This window comes from Ptychodera flava, chromosome 17, assembly GCF_041260155.1.
Source record: "Ptychodera flava strain L36383 chromosome 17, AS_Pfla_20210202, whole genome shotgun sequence".
In the NCBI taxonomy this organism is placed as follows: Eukaryota; Metazoa; Hemichordata; class Enteropneusta; family Ptychoderidae; genus Ptychodera; species Ptychodera flava.
In genome coordinates, this window is record NC_091944.1 from 19,912,976 (window position 1) to 19,931,256 (window position 18,281).

Below are 18,281 nucleotides of genomic sequence, written 5' to 3' on the forward strand. Positions count from 1 at the left end.
GTGGTTGGCGCAATGGTTTGAAACTGGATATTGTGTGGATTGATAGTCAATTTGTCCAGTAGATGTTGCGTGGGCTGAACTGAGTCTGTACCACAAAGAGATGTGTTGATAGTCCTTGATACGCCCGAGGTAGTATGTGACTCCCGAAACTGCAAACTCTCCCAACAGAAACGTTTAAGCATTGTTATGTGTTTATCGGAGACTTATCGACAACAGGTGGATAACACCTTAACTTTTATGACTTGGAACATTCAAGGAGTCAAGCAGAAGCTGAATGACCAAGACTTCTTAAATACTATTAATTCTTTTGACTTTGTAGCTTTAGAAGAAAGTTGGTTAGATTCTGTAGACAATTTTTCCTTGTCTGATTTTAGTTATTTTCGTAGTGATAGGAAAAAAAAGAAAGAAAATAGCAAAACGGAACTCTGGTGGTACTATATTTCTGTTCAAACATAAATATAAAAGAGGAGTACAGAAAATCTCTACGATTATACCTGATACAATATGGGTCAAACTAGATAAAACTTTTTTAACTTTGAAAAAGACATATTTATCTGTGCAACATATTTCCCACCAGATAATTCATCCATTTACAAAGAGAAGGTAAATACTCTCTTTGAAGATATTGAAAAAGAAATAATCAATTACTCATCCGAGGGTGAAATAATTATTATGGGTAATTTCACATGCACGTACAGGAAGACTTGATGATTACGTTACAGATGACTCAAGAGACCATATTACATTACCAAATATGTATGCTATAGATAATTTCAGAGCAAGATTGAATAAGGATAATAATATCAATGCATATGGAAGGAAACTTATTGACCTCTGTTTATCAACAGACATGAAAATTGTCAATGGCAGAAAAATTGGCGACTTGTATGGAGATTTTACATGTTACACATATAACGGCTCAAGCCTTGTGGACTATGTAATTGCACAATCAAGCCTTCACTTTAAAATTCAATACTTAGAGTTCACCAATTGACCCACTTATCAGACCATTGTCCACTATCTTTTGCACTCACTGGGCAAGTCAGAACTGAAAATGTGGACAACAGTACGGTCTTAACCCCTTCCCAAAGATATTTATGGGAACAAAGTTCAACTAGAAGTATCAAGAGGCTCTCCAAAGCCCACCAGTCAGTTCCAAAATTACTCAGTATTTACACACAAATTATTGACTGGTAATGTTGATGATGCTGTACAAGGCTTGAATGATATAATTTACACGGCTGCAGACATGTTACTCAAAACCTGCACTCATAAAGTTATAAAGAAAGGCAATGTGAAAAAGAAAACAGGTCGTCGATGGTATGACAAATCATGTTTTATAATAAAACGTGAAGTTAGAGCAATGGGTAAACTGACTGTGAAATATCCAATGACCCATATGTGGACAGGTCGCTATTTTCAACTTAAGAAGGAGTATAAAAAGTTAATTAGAACTAAAAAGAGAATGTACCAGGAAAATCTTTTAAATAATATCACGAAGTGAATGGTGGTAACTTAGATCAATTCTGGAGTGCATTGAAAGAATTAAAAACCAACAATTCCTTACCAACAAATGATGATATCAGTAATAGTATAAGTGTTGAGGAATGGATCAAGCATTTCTCAAATCAAAATAAGAAATATAACCATAGTTCAAAATTAGACAAGATTATAAAGGAGCTAGAAAGTAAGGAAATTAATGAAGAATTGAATGGGGATATTACTTCCACTGAAATCATGAAGCAATTAAACAGTTAAAAAAGAAAAAGTCGCCAGGTGATGATAAAATAATCAATGAAATGTTAATAAGTGGTCAGTATGTCCTTCTGAAACCAATTGCAAAACTCTTTAATAGTATTTTAAATTCAAAAAACGTTTCCAGACATTTGGCGCACTAGCATTATAAAACCACTTTTCAAATCAGGGGATAAAAATAACCCAAATAACTACAGAGGGATAGCTCTATCAAGTTGTCACTCAAAACTTTTCACTTCAGTTTTGAATAACAGATTACATAAATATGTTGAGAGTCATGATATTCTACGTCAATATCAGGCTGGGTTTACGCCTGGATTTCGAACAACGGACAACATGTTCATCTTAAAATCGGCTATTGATAACTATATTAGTAAATCAAACATTGAAAATGCGAAGGATAAAAGGAAAATTATAAATAGGTTGTTTGTAGGATTTGTTGATTTTAGAAAAGCATTTGATAGTATTTGGCGTCAAGGGCTCTATTATAAGTTACTAACACACAATATTAATGGCAATATTTATCAAATAATTAAAAGTATGTATGACGAAGTCAAATACAGTATAAAACTTAATGGTGGAATCACACGACAGTTCAAATCAATGCGAGGAGTTAGGCAAGTTCTTTTTAATCTGTTTGTTAACGATTTGTCAGGTTACTTTGATGATAGGTGTAAACCAGTTAATTTAGGACAGTCTCTGATCAATTCCTATTATATGCTGATGATCTTGTATTAATTTCAGAATCAGAGGCTGGATTGCTACGTTGCTTTGATAAACTTCATTCATATTGTAATGACTGGAATTTAGAAGTCAACGCTAACAAAACCAAAGTCATTGTTTTCAACAAGAATGCTAGGGTCCTTCGTCATAAATATAACTTTTATTATAATAGTATGAAATTAGAAATTGTTCAAAGCTACAAATACTTAGGCATAGACTTCAAATGTAATGGGAAGTTTGACATTGCAAAGGAGACTCTATACAAGAAGGCACTGAAAGCGTTCTTTTATATTAGAAAAGTTGTCAGTTCATCAGCTAACATAAATATTCATGCACGGATCCTTTTCTTATTTTTGTAGTATTAGTTCTTGACTATGTTCACCTTTGAGGGAATAACGTCAATAAAGTTATTATTATTATTATTATTATTATTATTATTATTATTATTATTACAAAGAAATTACTAACAATGTACATACATTATAAAATTCACAACAACCGCTATTCCTGTGTTGACTCGATGGAGAAAAATTAAATTTTCGATTTTCAGAAGTCGTATTTACCCCAAGAGCTTCAAAATAAGTCTACAGAAGCAGTAGACCAGACAAGTATTGTATATTTTTGTGGTCTGATAATCTGACGCGTTTCGCCATATTTCGAAATCGACATGATTTCATTCCTGATACATAAGAACACACTGTACATCTTGTACGCTTGACTGTTTTAAGGTAGAATGCGCCTCGGGGACAGATGTTCGGACTCTCAAACTTTTACAATTTTTTCTGATATACCACTTGTGGATGATCGTTTTAAAACTCTCTGTGTAAGAAAACTTTTCAACGGCTTAGTTTTTCGAAATTCGAAAATTTTATTTTCTCCATAGAGTTAACACAGAGATGGCGGCCATTTTGAATTTTAAATATCGGTAAATCTTGAGTTATTTGTTTCTCTAGTACCAAAATTTGCACGATGAACCCCCATCCATTTTTATTCTTGATTTTGAAAGAGAATGGTTGAAAGATTCCTTAAGGAAAATTTGAGCAAAAGTTTGAGTCTTTCACTTTCGGGGTGCATACTACCTTAAGCAGCAATTCTGAAGTTAGCCCACCTTCCCCTATACACAAACACACACTGGAAAGCATGGTAAGGTATCTCGCTTGGTAAAACACGACAATTTTGTCGTGCCGTTTGTTACGTGAATCCGAGGCAACCATCATATCGTTGCATGCTGCTGACTGACAGAGAATGCATGTTTAAGATGTGCTACGTGGGTTGCCATGAAACTCGGTCATATTGATACCAAACCAGTTTTCCGTTGTCGAAAGGAATTTAATTCCCGATCCTTGGCATAGAACACGCCTATCCACTTTTCCCATGCCTTTTGACATAAACATACGAAGGTCCAATAAACTCCTTTTGTGTACTTTCAATTTAAACTGCCAAGTGACTAGTAACAACATTTGAATTCATTAAAAGTGTCGATAGATTAAGACCATATACTCTATCTATGCAACACAAAAACATCATATTTTCATCATTTTCCAAACATTATATGGGCAGTGTACTCTTGGTAGCGTAGTGTAAGTTACACTGGACTTAGAGGAAAATATATATCAAACGATAGAGAGTGTATCTCCCCTTCCCCCGCGATATGTGCAATGCCCGATGCATCGGACGTTAAATTTCTTTTTCACATTTTTCACATTTCACATTTTTCGTGGCTTTTTTAGGTGATATGTCTGTAGTTCTATTTTCGGAGCCAATGCTCCCCTAGCAAGGCCAAGTACATGACGCTGCAGCCCCAGATCAAATGTCTACAAGAATCAATTCGCAATGACGTCATAAATTGCTCTCAGGTGGCGCTATGCGATGACGTCATAGATGCAGAGGTCTATCAGAAGAACCAGTGAATGAACGCGCACACTGCTTTTTACAGAAGCCAGAACAGGGTCGTGGCTGACGCACTCGAAAGAAGCAGATATGGAATGCAAAACACTGAATTTTCGTGTCGTGTTGGTAAATTAAAACCAATGAAATATGAAATGTAATGTAATGTAGGCCTAATGTACGTAAATAGCAGGAAACTTAATTTACGCAATGATATAACACGAACACCTTGAATAGATCGGTTAACATATACGAACTATTCGGCAAATTCCTCATAGTAAACCTGAAATGAAAACAAGGCACATGAAACTGTCGCAATTCTATCGTTGAGGCCGGAACAGAACACGACAGGACGGTTCTCAAGTTTGTTGGATGCGTTTCGTTAAAGTCCAGTTCATGTCATATCGATTGACTGGTATTCTTACCTTTCTGGGCAGGTGAAGGCTATTAAAAAATGAACATATGATATGTGTACCGAGTCAAGCTAAGCAATAAGTGCCTTGTAAGCAATTATGCAATGAAAATATGATCTTTGAGAATCAGTATTCGTACTATAGAATTGCCACTTCTGCTTTCGCTGATTCTGAATTTTTCGGAAATTCTGAAATCAGCCATACTTCTTCACTACATTTACACTGGTTCGATGAAATATGCATTTTAAACAATATCAAGAAAATGATTTTTGTATCTAACTCTCTTATGAATTTCTCCGTCTCTCATTCTCTCTCTCTCTCTCTCTCTCTCTCTCTCTCTCTCTCTCTCTGTTTCCCAGAAGGTACGACCCTACTCATTAAATTCACTTTCTTCTTTGAAAGTGAATTTAATGAGTAGGGTCGTTCAGGAATGTTCACAGGAAAAAAACAATAGACATGCAGCATCAGTAATTTGAAACCACAATGAACGTTATAAATAATTCAGTGTGTGTGTGTGTGTGTGTGTGTGTGTGTGTGTGGAGAGAGAGAGAGAGAGAGAGAGAGATGAGAGAGAAGAGAGAGAGAGAGAGAGAAGAGAAGCCTGCGTGCTGCCCCATTTCTTATTTATTCTTATCAAACCGTTTATTTGTATCGAGACAACGGGAGTCAGTCACTTGAATCACCGTAGATTGGATGTGGTGATTACAGCGTCTTGCTTATTATTCATGTTTATTAGGATGAATTATTTGACGAAGGTCATGACCCCAGCAGTCGACAAATCGATTGAAACTGGGATCTAAAGCTCCACCTTGCACATGCATAGCACCGCAAAAATGCGTCAGTATAATGGCGTGTGGGTGAATGAAAAGACCTGCGAGTAACGTCCCTAATGTTTAGCTGTGTAGTGTAGAGTAGAATAGACATCGTGTCTCCCTGTTCCACCCGGATAATCAAATCAGTCTGACACATCACAGAGTTGATATCGACGCTCAACGCAACCCGCCGCTTCTATTCTTCACCGACAAGGAGTGTTCGTAAATGGCTTGCCTTGCACGCATGTTCTGCGGCCGAAGGTATGGTCGTAAGCGCCGCGTTGAGATCCTGGACGACGACGAAGGCAAGTACGACTTCGAGGTGAGTTTTATTGCGTCTCAAAAATCTCAGTTTCCAGCAGCGGGGCACGGCAGAGCATAAATTCCGTACTTATGTAAGACGATACGAACGTCGGGACTGCATGAGAAATATAATAACGCAACGTAATATAATACTCATGAACTATCACTGTGCAGGCCTGCTGTGCGGCCTGATGGAAATTTACCGATTTCATGAAGACGGGGAAAAGAAAAACAATCTGTACAGCACGACTATCGTCGAGAAAAATAAATACGTGAGCAGATAACGATTGACTGCATCCCGCCACTTAGGGAGCATTCGTTATTACGGGAGGGGGGGTTGGTGGAAATCAGGGGGGGTTGACTTTTACAAAACCGCTTTTTAGGGGGGGTCAAATTTTACAATCAATGATTGAAGGGGGGGTCAAATTTTACAAAGGTTTGTATTGAGTTATGGAAAACAAAATTGACTTTGGAATTTCACCGAAATGTTGCTTGTGTAACCGATGTTTCGAGACGGCAGAATAATAACCGACCGAAGCTCAGCCAAATTTATTTCTCTGGCAGGGCCAACAAGTCCGAGACTGGCGTTAACCTCTCTAGAGCAGCAACGGAGCATGTAGCCCTGAGTACAGGTCTGTGTGTTCCTGGCGTATACGGCCTCCACCACAGCCCTGCAAAGGTCTGTGGAGACAACTGGGGTCTCTGCAGCGAGATTCAAAATGGGGATCTCCATGGGTAAACAACTTGTCAAGTATGTTATGTTTCAGAAAATGAGCGGTTTTGGACGTTAGGAGAAGTCAATCGCATCTTTTCTGGGATTGGTTAGGAGGTAAAGGTAGGCAGGGAAAGGATTTTGCCCCAATAGAGCAGAATTTCGGCCAAAAAGACCCTTTAGTCTTCATTGCGGTCCAGATCCAGGCCGCAGAGACCTCAAGTCTGTTCAAAGACCATTGCAGGGCTTTGGTAGAGGCCATATAATGCTGGGAACACACGTGCACACACCTGTACGCAGGGCTACACAGCATGGGGCATGAAATGAGGAACCAACACACAGTCATATAATGTAACAAACAACTTCTGTATATTACTATATTGTGTCAAATATCGGGGTCTACATATAAAATAGTAAAACCGTACTTCAAAACTATAAATATTACTCCATGGTAACAGTAACCGTACTGATCGACCTCCCGACGGCAGGAGTCGAACACAATTTCAGAACAAAACTCCGTTCAAACCCTTTCTAAATGCTTAACAATTTCTATGGAAAACTTAACGTTACCGCAGAGGTACCTCAGACTTGACCACGCGGCTGGGAAACACAAATAGTTCACATGCGACTTAAACTAATGTTCGATGATGAGCACAATTGTAAGTCCCGTGTAATGTCTGCACATGAAAGTCGGCGACAACACACGCAATTCACTGCTAAGCAGCGTCCAGTTCAGCTACCTCGGGAGCAGCCATCGTAGATCTTTTGTTTACTTCCGGTCGGGACATGCCAAACTAATCTGAAGTCTTCCTCTGCTAACTCCGCGCATCGACAAAAGTTCAATGGAACGATCATAAATAATGTTCTCATGACAATCTCAGACATCTGACTGAACTCATAAACGGAATAAAGTTCACAGTTAACACACAATTTGCTGCAGAAAGATCAGCTTTCAACTTGTGGTGATATTACAACCCTTTTCAGAATTAGAGCGCGAAGCCACTGCAGTGAACTGCAATAAAACGGATTACACATTAGTTTCAGCTGTAGCCGTGGCCACTTTGGTGTTGAACAAGGCTACTTGATACAGACAAAAAGTCTGCTTGTACAAGGGCAAAATTAGCTCTGTTTGGCGCTGGGGTTGTAAATAAGAGTTTATGATTGGCACCCTGTGTTCAAGATTAAGATACAATGTAACATTACCATGCACTGGTCCATGTACAAATCTTTTTTATTTCAACTTCCCCAGACAAACTGTCTGCATGGGACATACAATGTTGTCGACTTTGCCAGCTGGCTACAGCTGAAACTAATTAGTGTGAGCAGTTTTATTGCAGTTCACTGCAGTGGCTTCGCGCTCTAATTCTGAAAAGGGTTGTATCATCTTAGCGTGCCAGTGCGTATATTGCAAATATACGGCACGGCTTTCACTTGTGTGAGCAATGTTCGTTCCATCAACTAAAGTAGAGGATGGCGTAGGGTTTAAATAAACAGTCCGATCCGCATAAAATTCGATCTCTGCCACTCACCGGTTTCTTTACATATCTGCTGACTTGAGTAAGACTCAAAATAGAGTAAAGAGCACACGCTGACACTCAAACCTTCCAGTGCCAGTGCAGCATGCAATGTAAAACACTCTCTGGAAAGTTCCCGTCTTGGACTTCCTAGGTATACAGTGATAACACACAAGAACTCCCAGGCAAAATAGAAAATACACAGGTCCTCCATACATAATCTATGAGAAGCTATGAATAATTTCTTTTAAATACAAAACTAGCTAAATCTGTGTATTTATAGACTCTTGATTATTGATATTAATGTACTTGATAAGACTAGGGTAGTTACCAGTGCATGTGTGAGCAAGAAATTTGATTTTGGAATTTCACCGAATTGTTAATTCACTATCTTGTCAGAGGAAACTATGAATAATTTTTTTCCATTACAAAACTAGTTAAATCTGTGTATTTATGTACGCTTGATTATTGATATTAATTACTTGATTAGACTAGGGTGGTAACAAGTGGATGTTTGTGCAAAAAATTTGATTTTGGAATGTCACCGAAATGTTGATTCACTATCTTGTCTATATGGAAACTATGAATAATTTTTTTCCAATATAAAACTAGGTAAATCTGTGTATTTATGTACTCTTGATTATTGATATTAGTGTACTTGATTAGACTAGAGCGATTACAAGTTCATGTGTGTGCAAAAAATTTGATTTTGGCATTTCACCAAAAATGTTGATTCTCTAGTATGTGAGGAAACTTTTTCAGCCCGGGCCACAGGGTGCGAAGGGTTAATGAATCAAATCTGATGAAATTTTTTTCATGGGGGGGGGGGGGGTCACATTTTACAATTGATGAATTGAGGGGGGGTCAAATTTTAGAAATTTGATTTGGAGGGGGGGTCGCTTTTTACGTTTCATTTGTCGCTCAAATTCCACCCACCCCCCCCCTCCCCGTAAATAACGAATGCTCCCTTATGGCGGTAATGTATGGTAGAAGTCGTCTCAATATTAAATTAAGACGAGTGGCATTTCTCAGCATATTGTCATTTAAGACATAGTTACACCTGTCAAGCACTGAATTTCAAAAAATGACTAATATACCTTTAATATTTATCCTGTTTCATGACACATGACGACACTGGGGCGGCACCACAAGAATTAGGTCAATTTCATTAGGATCACTCCGACGAAATTTGCTTGAGCATGTTCAACTGTAGACGCTTTCATATGTTCTGCGTCGTCAACTTCTCCTGATTCGACGCAGTTTCCCGCCAATACCTGATTGACAAAGTTTAATGAAAATATGATAAATTGCTCATGATTTTGGTCTTCCGAACAGAAATGATTGATGGCATTAAAATATTAAAAGTCTTTTGTTTTTTGAGGGCTTCTAGACGGGGAAATTAGGGTGTTGCAGTCCTGTGACGCGAGTGCTGACAAACGATTTTGACAGGCTTTAATGATTCATGAACGGCGTACGCGTTTCGCAAACAAGATAACTTGGCAATCTGTATCACGTGACCGAACGTCACAGAATTGCTGTAGTCTGAAATTCAACTTTCCCGCTATCACATTTTGGGTTGACATAAAGTCGTTTGGGTTGACATCATGTCGATGTTTCCTTTTTACTACAAATGATTTAGTGGACATATGACGATAAATCATGTTTATGCATGTATGCAATTTATCTCTGGGGCGATTTTTCAACCTTATCACAAGGACGGACGCTTTTTAGGCTTCTTATTCTGTCTCCAAGTGTTAAAATATTTTATCGAGAAAGGGGAAAGTAAATATTCGCAATTGTCAACTCTAATAAATCAGGTGTAACAAACGCTAATCATTTCGGCGTTTTCGCACTTTCTCATGTGACTATAGGTTGCATTGGCAATAAATCGTGTTCCTTTTTGAGGGAGTGGGCAAAAGCTTTTATCTTGATGGAACTGGTCCACTTCAGGGTAAAGAACAAACAAACAAACAAACAAACAAACACAAGAAAAAGCCAAAAACCTGTACAATTAATGTCGCCGTCAATATGTTGCGTGCCTATACCATGGAATTGTGTGGGCGTGGCTGACTGCCCGATACATTTGTGTTTGTTGAAGCAAAGTTGAATCAGATAAGCTTCAGCGATGAAATCCCAACAAATCTACCTGATAATAAAACTATTTTAGCGGAAATATAATTACTTTGATTAGCCTTCGCTTTGTATAGTTCATTTGTTTTGAGTCTATAGGTGCATCGATTCATCGCCAATGTTCTCGCGGAAGGCTAATTCGTCTTGACAGTTCGCTCAGTCGAGAATGAAAACCTGTAAATTAAACACGTCTTGCCATTTTAAAGACGAAGGCTTTGCGTTAGGAAAGAAATAAAGTGTGTCTCGTTGCCTTGGATACGGTAATTACATATTCTACACAACACGGTTTAACAGAGGAAGTCACTACTTAATGGGTAAGCCTAGGCTTTCAGTCAGCACAAATTCTGATCTGTAGTTTTAAAGAATATTATGTCGCACCATGTTGAAGCACAATAGGACAAACTTCGCTTTTAAAGGCATATATTCTCCTAACATGACTCAAATTCTCTTTAGGAATGCACCATTAGCACCTGGGGTTTTCAGTATTGTGGCGTGCAATCGGTCGCGCCTTTCAAGTTTTGACATGTTATGTCTGGAGCACACAGAGCATGCGTACTTTCCAGCGAGAATGCAATATTCTTTTCAGTTTTATGTTAACATTTTTTTGCAAGAATGAAAAATTGAAAAAAAATTGTTTAACACACTTTATTCTGTAAATTAGTTATCCATGCGTGACCACCCCTCCAAAGACAAAATGGCTCATCCCTTACACTGATGCTATTCCAGTCTCCCCACTTGCGCACCTTGTTTTTGTTCAGAGGAATTTCCAATAACAACGAACTTTGTGGTGTTACGATTTAAACGCACCGTCAGGGATGAAAATAAATTAATACTTGATAATATGAGGAGAGGAAAAATATGTTTAATACCCTCTCCAACGGACAAAGGAAAATATATCAGAAACTACTACTTAAAACGACAAATGTAAAACAGCGAAAATTAAAAAGGAATTAACAGCAACACAGGAATCAAGAATATTAATATCAATATCACAACGGCAAAAACACTGAATATCGATCGAGGACAACCAAATAAATTGGCACTCCGACATAGAATGCATCATTATAAAACATAACCTAAAACGGCTAATATGGTCACAGAAGAAATACGTATTGTATTATATGAAGGAAAAACTAGTCAATAATGTAACCCATAAACGAATTGGATAACTGGATCACCGAAACCTTACGAGTGGTAAAAACTATGAGATGAACGGAAAAAATGGCCTTATGGCAAACATACACGTAAACATACACTCATCTGTCGACGTTCGCAAAAAGATTAAGTTTACTACATTCCGCAACACAGAACGAGCGGCCCGACGTTTTCTTCAAGGTTTTATAGAGCAAAATTTTTCAGGCGGAGAAATTTATATTAATTGCCGACTGAGAATAAAAGCGGGATAAAGCGGAGAATACGAGAGGGGTGTCCGTCTTCCGTCCCCTGTTACATAATGCAATATTTTAGGTTCATCAATATTCTTATTTGATAATGACTCATTGTCGGTTGATTTGCATACTCGAAGAGTGCCGATCAATATACTCTGCATAAATTAATGCTTTTATCTAGGATATTGAGCGTTACATGCCCAATCTTGTTCAGAAATGTTGACAAACGTTACCAAATTATTTAGCCCGTACTCAGTTGTCTGTGCAATTTGAGAAAAACATGTTGTGACAAATACTGTTCTGTTTCCAACTGAGAAAAAACACAGAACAAAACAAGAAAGCGTCCTTCCGAACCGAGAGCGAGTGTACCCCTCTTACGCATACGGCAATTAAAAAAAAATGCCGACTTTGATACCCGCAGGCCTGCAAATTCAGAAAGCCTATAGTGTTGGCAAACATGTTCCGCTTTCAAAGACAAAACACAGAAATGAGTGCTAATGCTTTTAGACTGACTACTGTATTTGGTGAACGAATAACGATACAGATTACTATCCTGGTGAAATTCAATTTAAATAAAAATCAGTACTAAATATGTTTCCGATGAAGACAATGTTAAAATTAACAGTGGAGTGGTGACTATGCTATGTTTAAGTACAGTCGCATGACAGGAAACAACAGTGGCTTTGATAATTTGAATACGAGTTTTGGTTAATGTCACAAAGCAGAGAAAACAGCAGTACTATACAGACTAACATTCAACATACTGGTTTCTAGTAAATATCAATGTAAAAGCCTTAAAGTATTGTGTTGTGTAAAATTGGCAGTTGAGTGACTATTGATCATGTGCCGTGAAGACACTTGTAAACAAATCCCACACACAGTACCTTACCTTTCTTCGACTTCAATGCATTCCGGTAAACGTATCGGTTAAGTTCTGTTGTGCATAGTAATTCAAAGTGTTAAAAAGGTCCTAACATGTTCTCAAAATCAGACAGAAATTCTGGAAAAAATATCCAACACAACCACTGTACATGATATTTACTCAATATCACCCTTTGTCAAAATCAAAAGAGAAATCGAAAAATTTCAAATCAACTATACTGACAATGACATTTACTTCCATCAGACGAATGATGATACCCCAATACAAACGTCATCTCTCCTACCATTCGTGCATCACTGTGACATACAACCAATGACACACGTGAGTACAAAAGACGAGGATACTTTCAGCCAATGATATAACGTATATGAAATGGGCTAGGCGAATACGATGACCTCGCATACAGCGTCGACATGATTTCGTCAACTCAGAGGCAATCGTCATGTTTGTCGATTCCAAATATTCGCCCTGTTATGTTAACCCACTTGATATTTTTTGTGATAATTTGCGAAATTGTTATCATTGTTATCAAGAATATTTAAATCCGGACCTGCAAAAATGCTGTTACAAGTATTCAATTTCGCCGGCTGTCGACTTCTAATGAATACACTACCAATACTTTCACGTAATATGTCAGAGTATTGTTCGTATTGTCTGACTATCATTGCATTTCAGTCACCGAAATAACAGACATGCGTGAGACGATATGTTTGTGTTGCAATCAAAATTTCGCAAAAGATAGGCGGTTCTGTTAAAAATCCATTTGTAAAGGGAGGGGCTAGTCAGGACTGCGCCCCTGCGACTTTCTTCAATACCAACAATGTATTTCATGTACATATAGGGCCTGTAGATGCATAAAGTCAACATAGCTGCATAGCTGCAGCATTTGAATTTTCCAATAACAAACATGTTTTAACTTTCATCCGCCAACGCAACTGGTCGTACGGCTCCCATACGACCTTTGAGCGCAGTTCAAACGAATCCCTCCTTAATTTTGCTACAACGACACATCTCAGTTTTGCCGTGATAATGTTATCAGACCTGAAGCTTACAGCTGACTATCTCCCACGGGGGATAACCTGCAAAAGGGCTCAATTTGGAACCCATATATAATTACTGTAGTGCAGACTATAGTTAGTGTTGAAGACAACACTAATTTATTTCTAACACCCTGAAATTACAAATTGTCAGGTTTTGTCTCTGTATGCATTCGTAAACGTGCATCAAATATACATTTAGTTGCCATTTGCATGCCATTCTTCGCACAATCGTCATATCTACCCCAAAGTATGAAGGATACACGATCACATCGTCCCACTTTGTTAGGTCAATATAGTCATACTGAGGCCTTGTTCTCAGATTTTGCTGGTATAGGCTACAGGGAACATTTACATGACCTTTTTGTTTGTTAAAATAGAAGTAGAAAAGTTATCGTGGTCATATCCTAAAATAAGTGACAATTAGACCTTTATGTAGAAATGTAATAACATTTTTGTAACAATGGCTACTTTTTGATCACAGTCCGTTACAACCTAAACGCGTTAAAGGGAGGCAGTCGTCGGAACTGCGCATGTGCGACTTTCTTGCTTACAAACAATACATTTCATGCCCTATGTAAAGATCCATCATGTCAACTTAACTGCAACGTTTAAATTTTACGATGTGCATTATAACAAACATGTTTTAACTTTTATCAATCGCCAACATATCTAATTTTATACAGTATTTACATGGGTCGTAGGGCCCCCTGGCGACCTTTGAGCGCAGTTCCGACGACTGCCTCCCTTTAACCAGATAAATATATCCAAACGAGGCAACAGTCTCCCCAATCAAATTAAAATCAGAAGTCAAGATGGCGACGTTCTGACTTCAAAGTTGTTCGTGTTTTTTGCTGTTCTCGTAGGCTGATAGTCGCCTTACTGACTCAGCCAACGAGCATGGCACACTTGAAGGACAGGCGAAGGCGGAAACGTCGCCGTCTTTCCATCTAATTTTAATTTGATTGCAGATTCCCCCGATTCATACAGGACTTCGAAAACAGCTTATCTTCGGAGCAAAAGCGCATGATTAATAGGCATGTCATCAAATATTCAGATACTGTGAAGGCACACAATCTTAAAAGCTGTGACAGAAAGTATACTGTCAAACCTGGCTCTGAATCAGTAGATTTAATTCATGAACAAAACCTAGCCGTTACTTTACAATTTACATTCGAGCAATTCTGTGTGGGGTGTATGAAAACTGAAATAGTGAGATCAAAAGCAGAACCTGCACGACATTGTAGTTTTTAATTATCATTTCGGAAAATTTCTTGCATTTTCTTCAGCCGAGTCAAATTTAAAAAAATCAAAAAATGGAAAAGGCTTTCCAACCCACCGAGCCTATTTCTAAAGAGGCTGTCAGAGGAATATTATCGGAACGCACATTTTCATTTATTTTGGTCTGATCAGTTGATGCTTCTCAATAAATTTGCTATCCTTTTTTGAAATGGGTTTTGAAATAGTCATCCAAAACAAAGTTAAGCGTTTAAAAAAGAGTCTTTTGCGCCTTACTATGAAATTCGAAATGTTTTGTGTATCAGTGAGATCCGTAGTCCAGTATAGAATTTGTAGCATTATTTGAACGAGTGTGTTAACTATATATGCTGCCACTATGCTTTATATCAATTACTATTCTTGCTGTTCAGTGGCGTGTTTTATATCAATTACTATGCAGATCACTAGGTTTTACGTCAATTATTATGCTGTTACAGGTTCCTTTAATAGCTTTTCACCCTCATACATGTTCTAATTATATTTTCCTTTCCTTTCAAGGATTCACAGAGACTACATCCGGGCAATCTTCAGGTGATGAATGGCGGCCCTTTGGAAGCTACCGACAGCCGGGAGGATTGCAATTACATACGGGTATTCAAGTGCCTTGACAATCCAGAAATGCCGCAAGATATGCAAATTACCGTGCGTGATTGGACATTTTGTGTTCACAAGCACGTACTATGCAAGAACAGTGACTATTTCCGCGCCATGTTCGACTTTGGCCGACAAGACCCGAAACACAGACAGATGAATTGGCGTCTATGCAAAAAGTAGAAATAAAGGGAGACACGCCAACTGCGCAGGCGCTCCACATTCTCTTGAACTTCATTTACTATGGGAAGCTCGATTTGAAAAGTTACAGTGTCGAAGAAGTGATAGCTGCCTCAAGTTTTCTGTTCGTCTCCTCGGTATGGACTCATTTTGCTGACATCATCACACTGAAAAATTGGAAAACTTATCTAGGACTAGCTGAAAAATACAACATCACGGAATTGAAAGATTTGATATACAGATATTTGAATTGCAATTACAGTGTACTGCAGGGTGATATGTTCTTCCACAAGGCAAAACTCGACAACACAAATTTTTCTCAGGGTTATCTGTCCCAGTTCCGGGATTCCCAGGAGCGGTTTACGACAAAAGTGATTGCAGTGGCGGGCTTCTACAAGGACAAACAGACGTCCTCACCAGCTATCAAGAAACACGGCCATATCGTTAGTTTCTATGACGCGCTCGCACCTGGCTGGAAGTTCCTCGCAGCACTGCCCGTGTCTCTCCGTAGCAACAACGCGCACGTCGACGTCACGGGTTGGGATGATACTATTTATGCCGTCGGGGGCAAAGGATCCATACATGAAAGGGAATCGAATCAATTTCTCTTCGATTTGAATGATGCTGTGTCTGTCAGCAAGTCCTTTTCATACAACACCAGGATCGGCGAGTGGAGAAGAACCAAGTCGCCAAATGAGAAAGCTTTCGGGAAAACTCGTTTGGTATCGACAGAAAAAATGTCCTATCTGCTGCATGGCGGTTTTCCTGGAATTTACAGGTATGACCCGACGGATAACTCTTGGCAGACCGTTCCAATGGAAACGAGATCGCTAAGAGACTGTTGCTATGACAAAGGAGTCATATACATGTTGTGCCGCGACTGGGGGCTGTCCAGTAAAACTTGCCATATTGCTCGGTTTTACACAGAATCTGAAAAGTTCGTAGAAAATCTAGATTCCGAGCAGGTGCTGCCCTCGGGGCGTTGTACTCACGTCACGTCCCTTGATGGCGACATATACGTCATAGACGACGCAATGCCATTTAATTGCTTCGTCTTTCGTTACGACCCGGTGACAAATTCGCGCACTCTGCTGAGCTCTTCGCCAATCAGAGAGTTCGGTTTCAAGGAAGGGCGCGGGGCCATCGGTTTCCATGGTTGCATCTACTACCTGGGAGAGCACAAGGTCGCCGTGTTTGACGTCGCAGATGTATCGTGGCGGTGTCTCCCGTCATTTCCAAGGAACTTTGATCCAAAAAGTATGTTTGTGTTGACGGTGCCGCGGGATTTAGCTCAGGTATCTCCAGACATTTTATAACGTAAACCGTTGGTTAAAAACACTAGAGACGGGAAAATACCAACGACTACAACAAACACCACACTCAAAAATCGAGCGATCCCTCATTTAGTGTATGGTATAAACTTGTTCGTAAATCATCGAAAACTAATCTTCCGACTCTTATACGATAAACAACGAAAGGGAAATTAACTGAATATACTACTGTTGTATAAATGGTTACTATGTTAAAAGAATTGGTATTACACAGGCCTCATTGAAATGAAACGGATGCGACAGATTTGAATTCCCGGGAAATTTGTCTTGTCAATGCTTTTTTAGCACGAAGATTCTAATATTTCTAGCACGAAGATTCTAATATTTCGGGGATGAAAATGTCTCCAACGTTCCTTTCTGAGAGAGAGAGAGAGAGAGAGAGAGAGAGAGAGAGAGAGAGAGAGAGAGAGAGAGAAGAGAGAGAGAGAGAGAGAGAGAGAGAGAGAGATCTTTGAACTAGTGGAATACTTTGAAAACAAGAAACGCAACATATATTGAAGAGTGACGTGACTTTGAAAATTTTCCGCCACAACATAATACTGAGCATGATTCACACATAAACGAACACCCCTTCCCAACAACTTTCTTGACTGTCGGCGTCATTTTACATTTTTGACACCGAGCAACTATCTGTCATTGTCTTTTGTTGCAAAATAAAACAAATAGGCAACCAATAAACGAAAATCAAAACACATGGTAACACGATTGGAACTTATTTGGAATAATTGGATCTACATATTTTTCAAATTAACTTAAAAAGAAAGCAGATGAGCTTATAGTTGCAGATTAAACCAAGATTACTTCACCATCCAATTATACCAATAGTTCCAATCGTGTTTCGTGTGACTAGGTGTGTCTCGGATTGAAATGCGTATCGTAAGAGGTTCTTTTCAAAGGTCAAACTTAAAACTTCGCTATGAACATCGACATATTCTAGCCACCAGGAGCTACAAATTACAGCATTAAATGTGTCTAGCAGTTCCCGTAAACTGGATTATTCTTTTTACGATATGATGCAAGACATGAACTTTTTGAGTCAGATTTTTGTCGTGTATGTAGTAGCTGGTCTTCCTTTTCGAATACATCGCGGTCATTTACACGAAATTCGGCACAGTTAAGCCGCATTCACTGCCCGGATAAAAAAGACACTGAAAGAAAAATTCTCCAGGCAAATTTTATTCATAAGACGAGAACAATGATCGATCGTCAACGTATTTGCGATGGTGAGGTGAGTGGAAAATCATTACGAAAATGTCAATACAGTGCTTGAACGCAGAGGTAAGCTGAGGAAAAACACATTATCCACACAGCTGTTAGATTCTCGAACGAGATCGAATATGACAC

The 18,281-nt window shown here is 38.7% G+C and overlaps 1 protein-coding gene across 1 annotated transcript; it reads left to right on the top strand.

Annotated features, from left to right (window-relative positions):
* The first annotated feature begins 5,722 nt into the window (after positions 1–5,722).
* Positions 5,723–17,120, top strand: LOC139115733 (uncharacterized). The gene is made up of 2 exons (XM_070678055.1): positions 5,723–5,912; positions 15,334–17,120. Exon 2 carries the CDS (start codon positions 15,597–15,599, stop codon positions 16,920–16,922), a length of 1,326 nt encoding a protein of 441 aa, XP_070534156.1. The 5' UTR covers positions 5,723–5,912; positions 15,334–15,596; the 3' UTR covers positions 16,923–17,120.
* Positions 17,121–18,281: the final 1,161 nt, after the last annotated feature.

Coding starts and splice junctions, on each gene's coding strand:
- LOC139115733 (XM_070678055.1), top strand. CDS start 15,597: ATGCAAAAAGTAGAAATAAAGGGAGACACGCCAACTGCGCAGGCGCTC.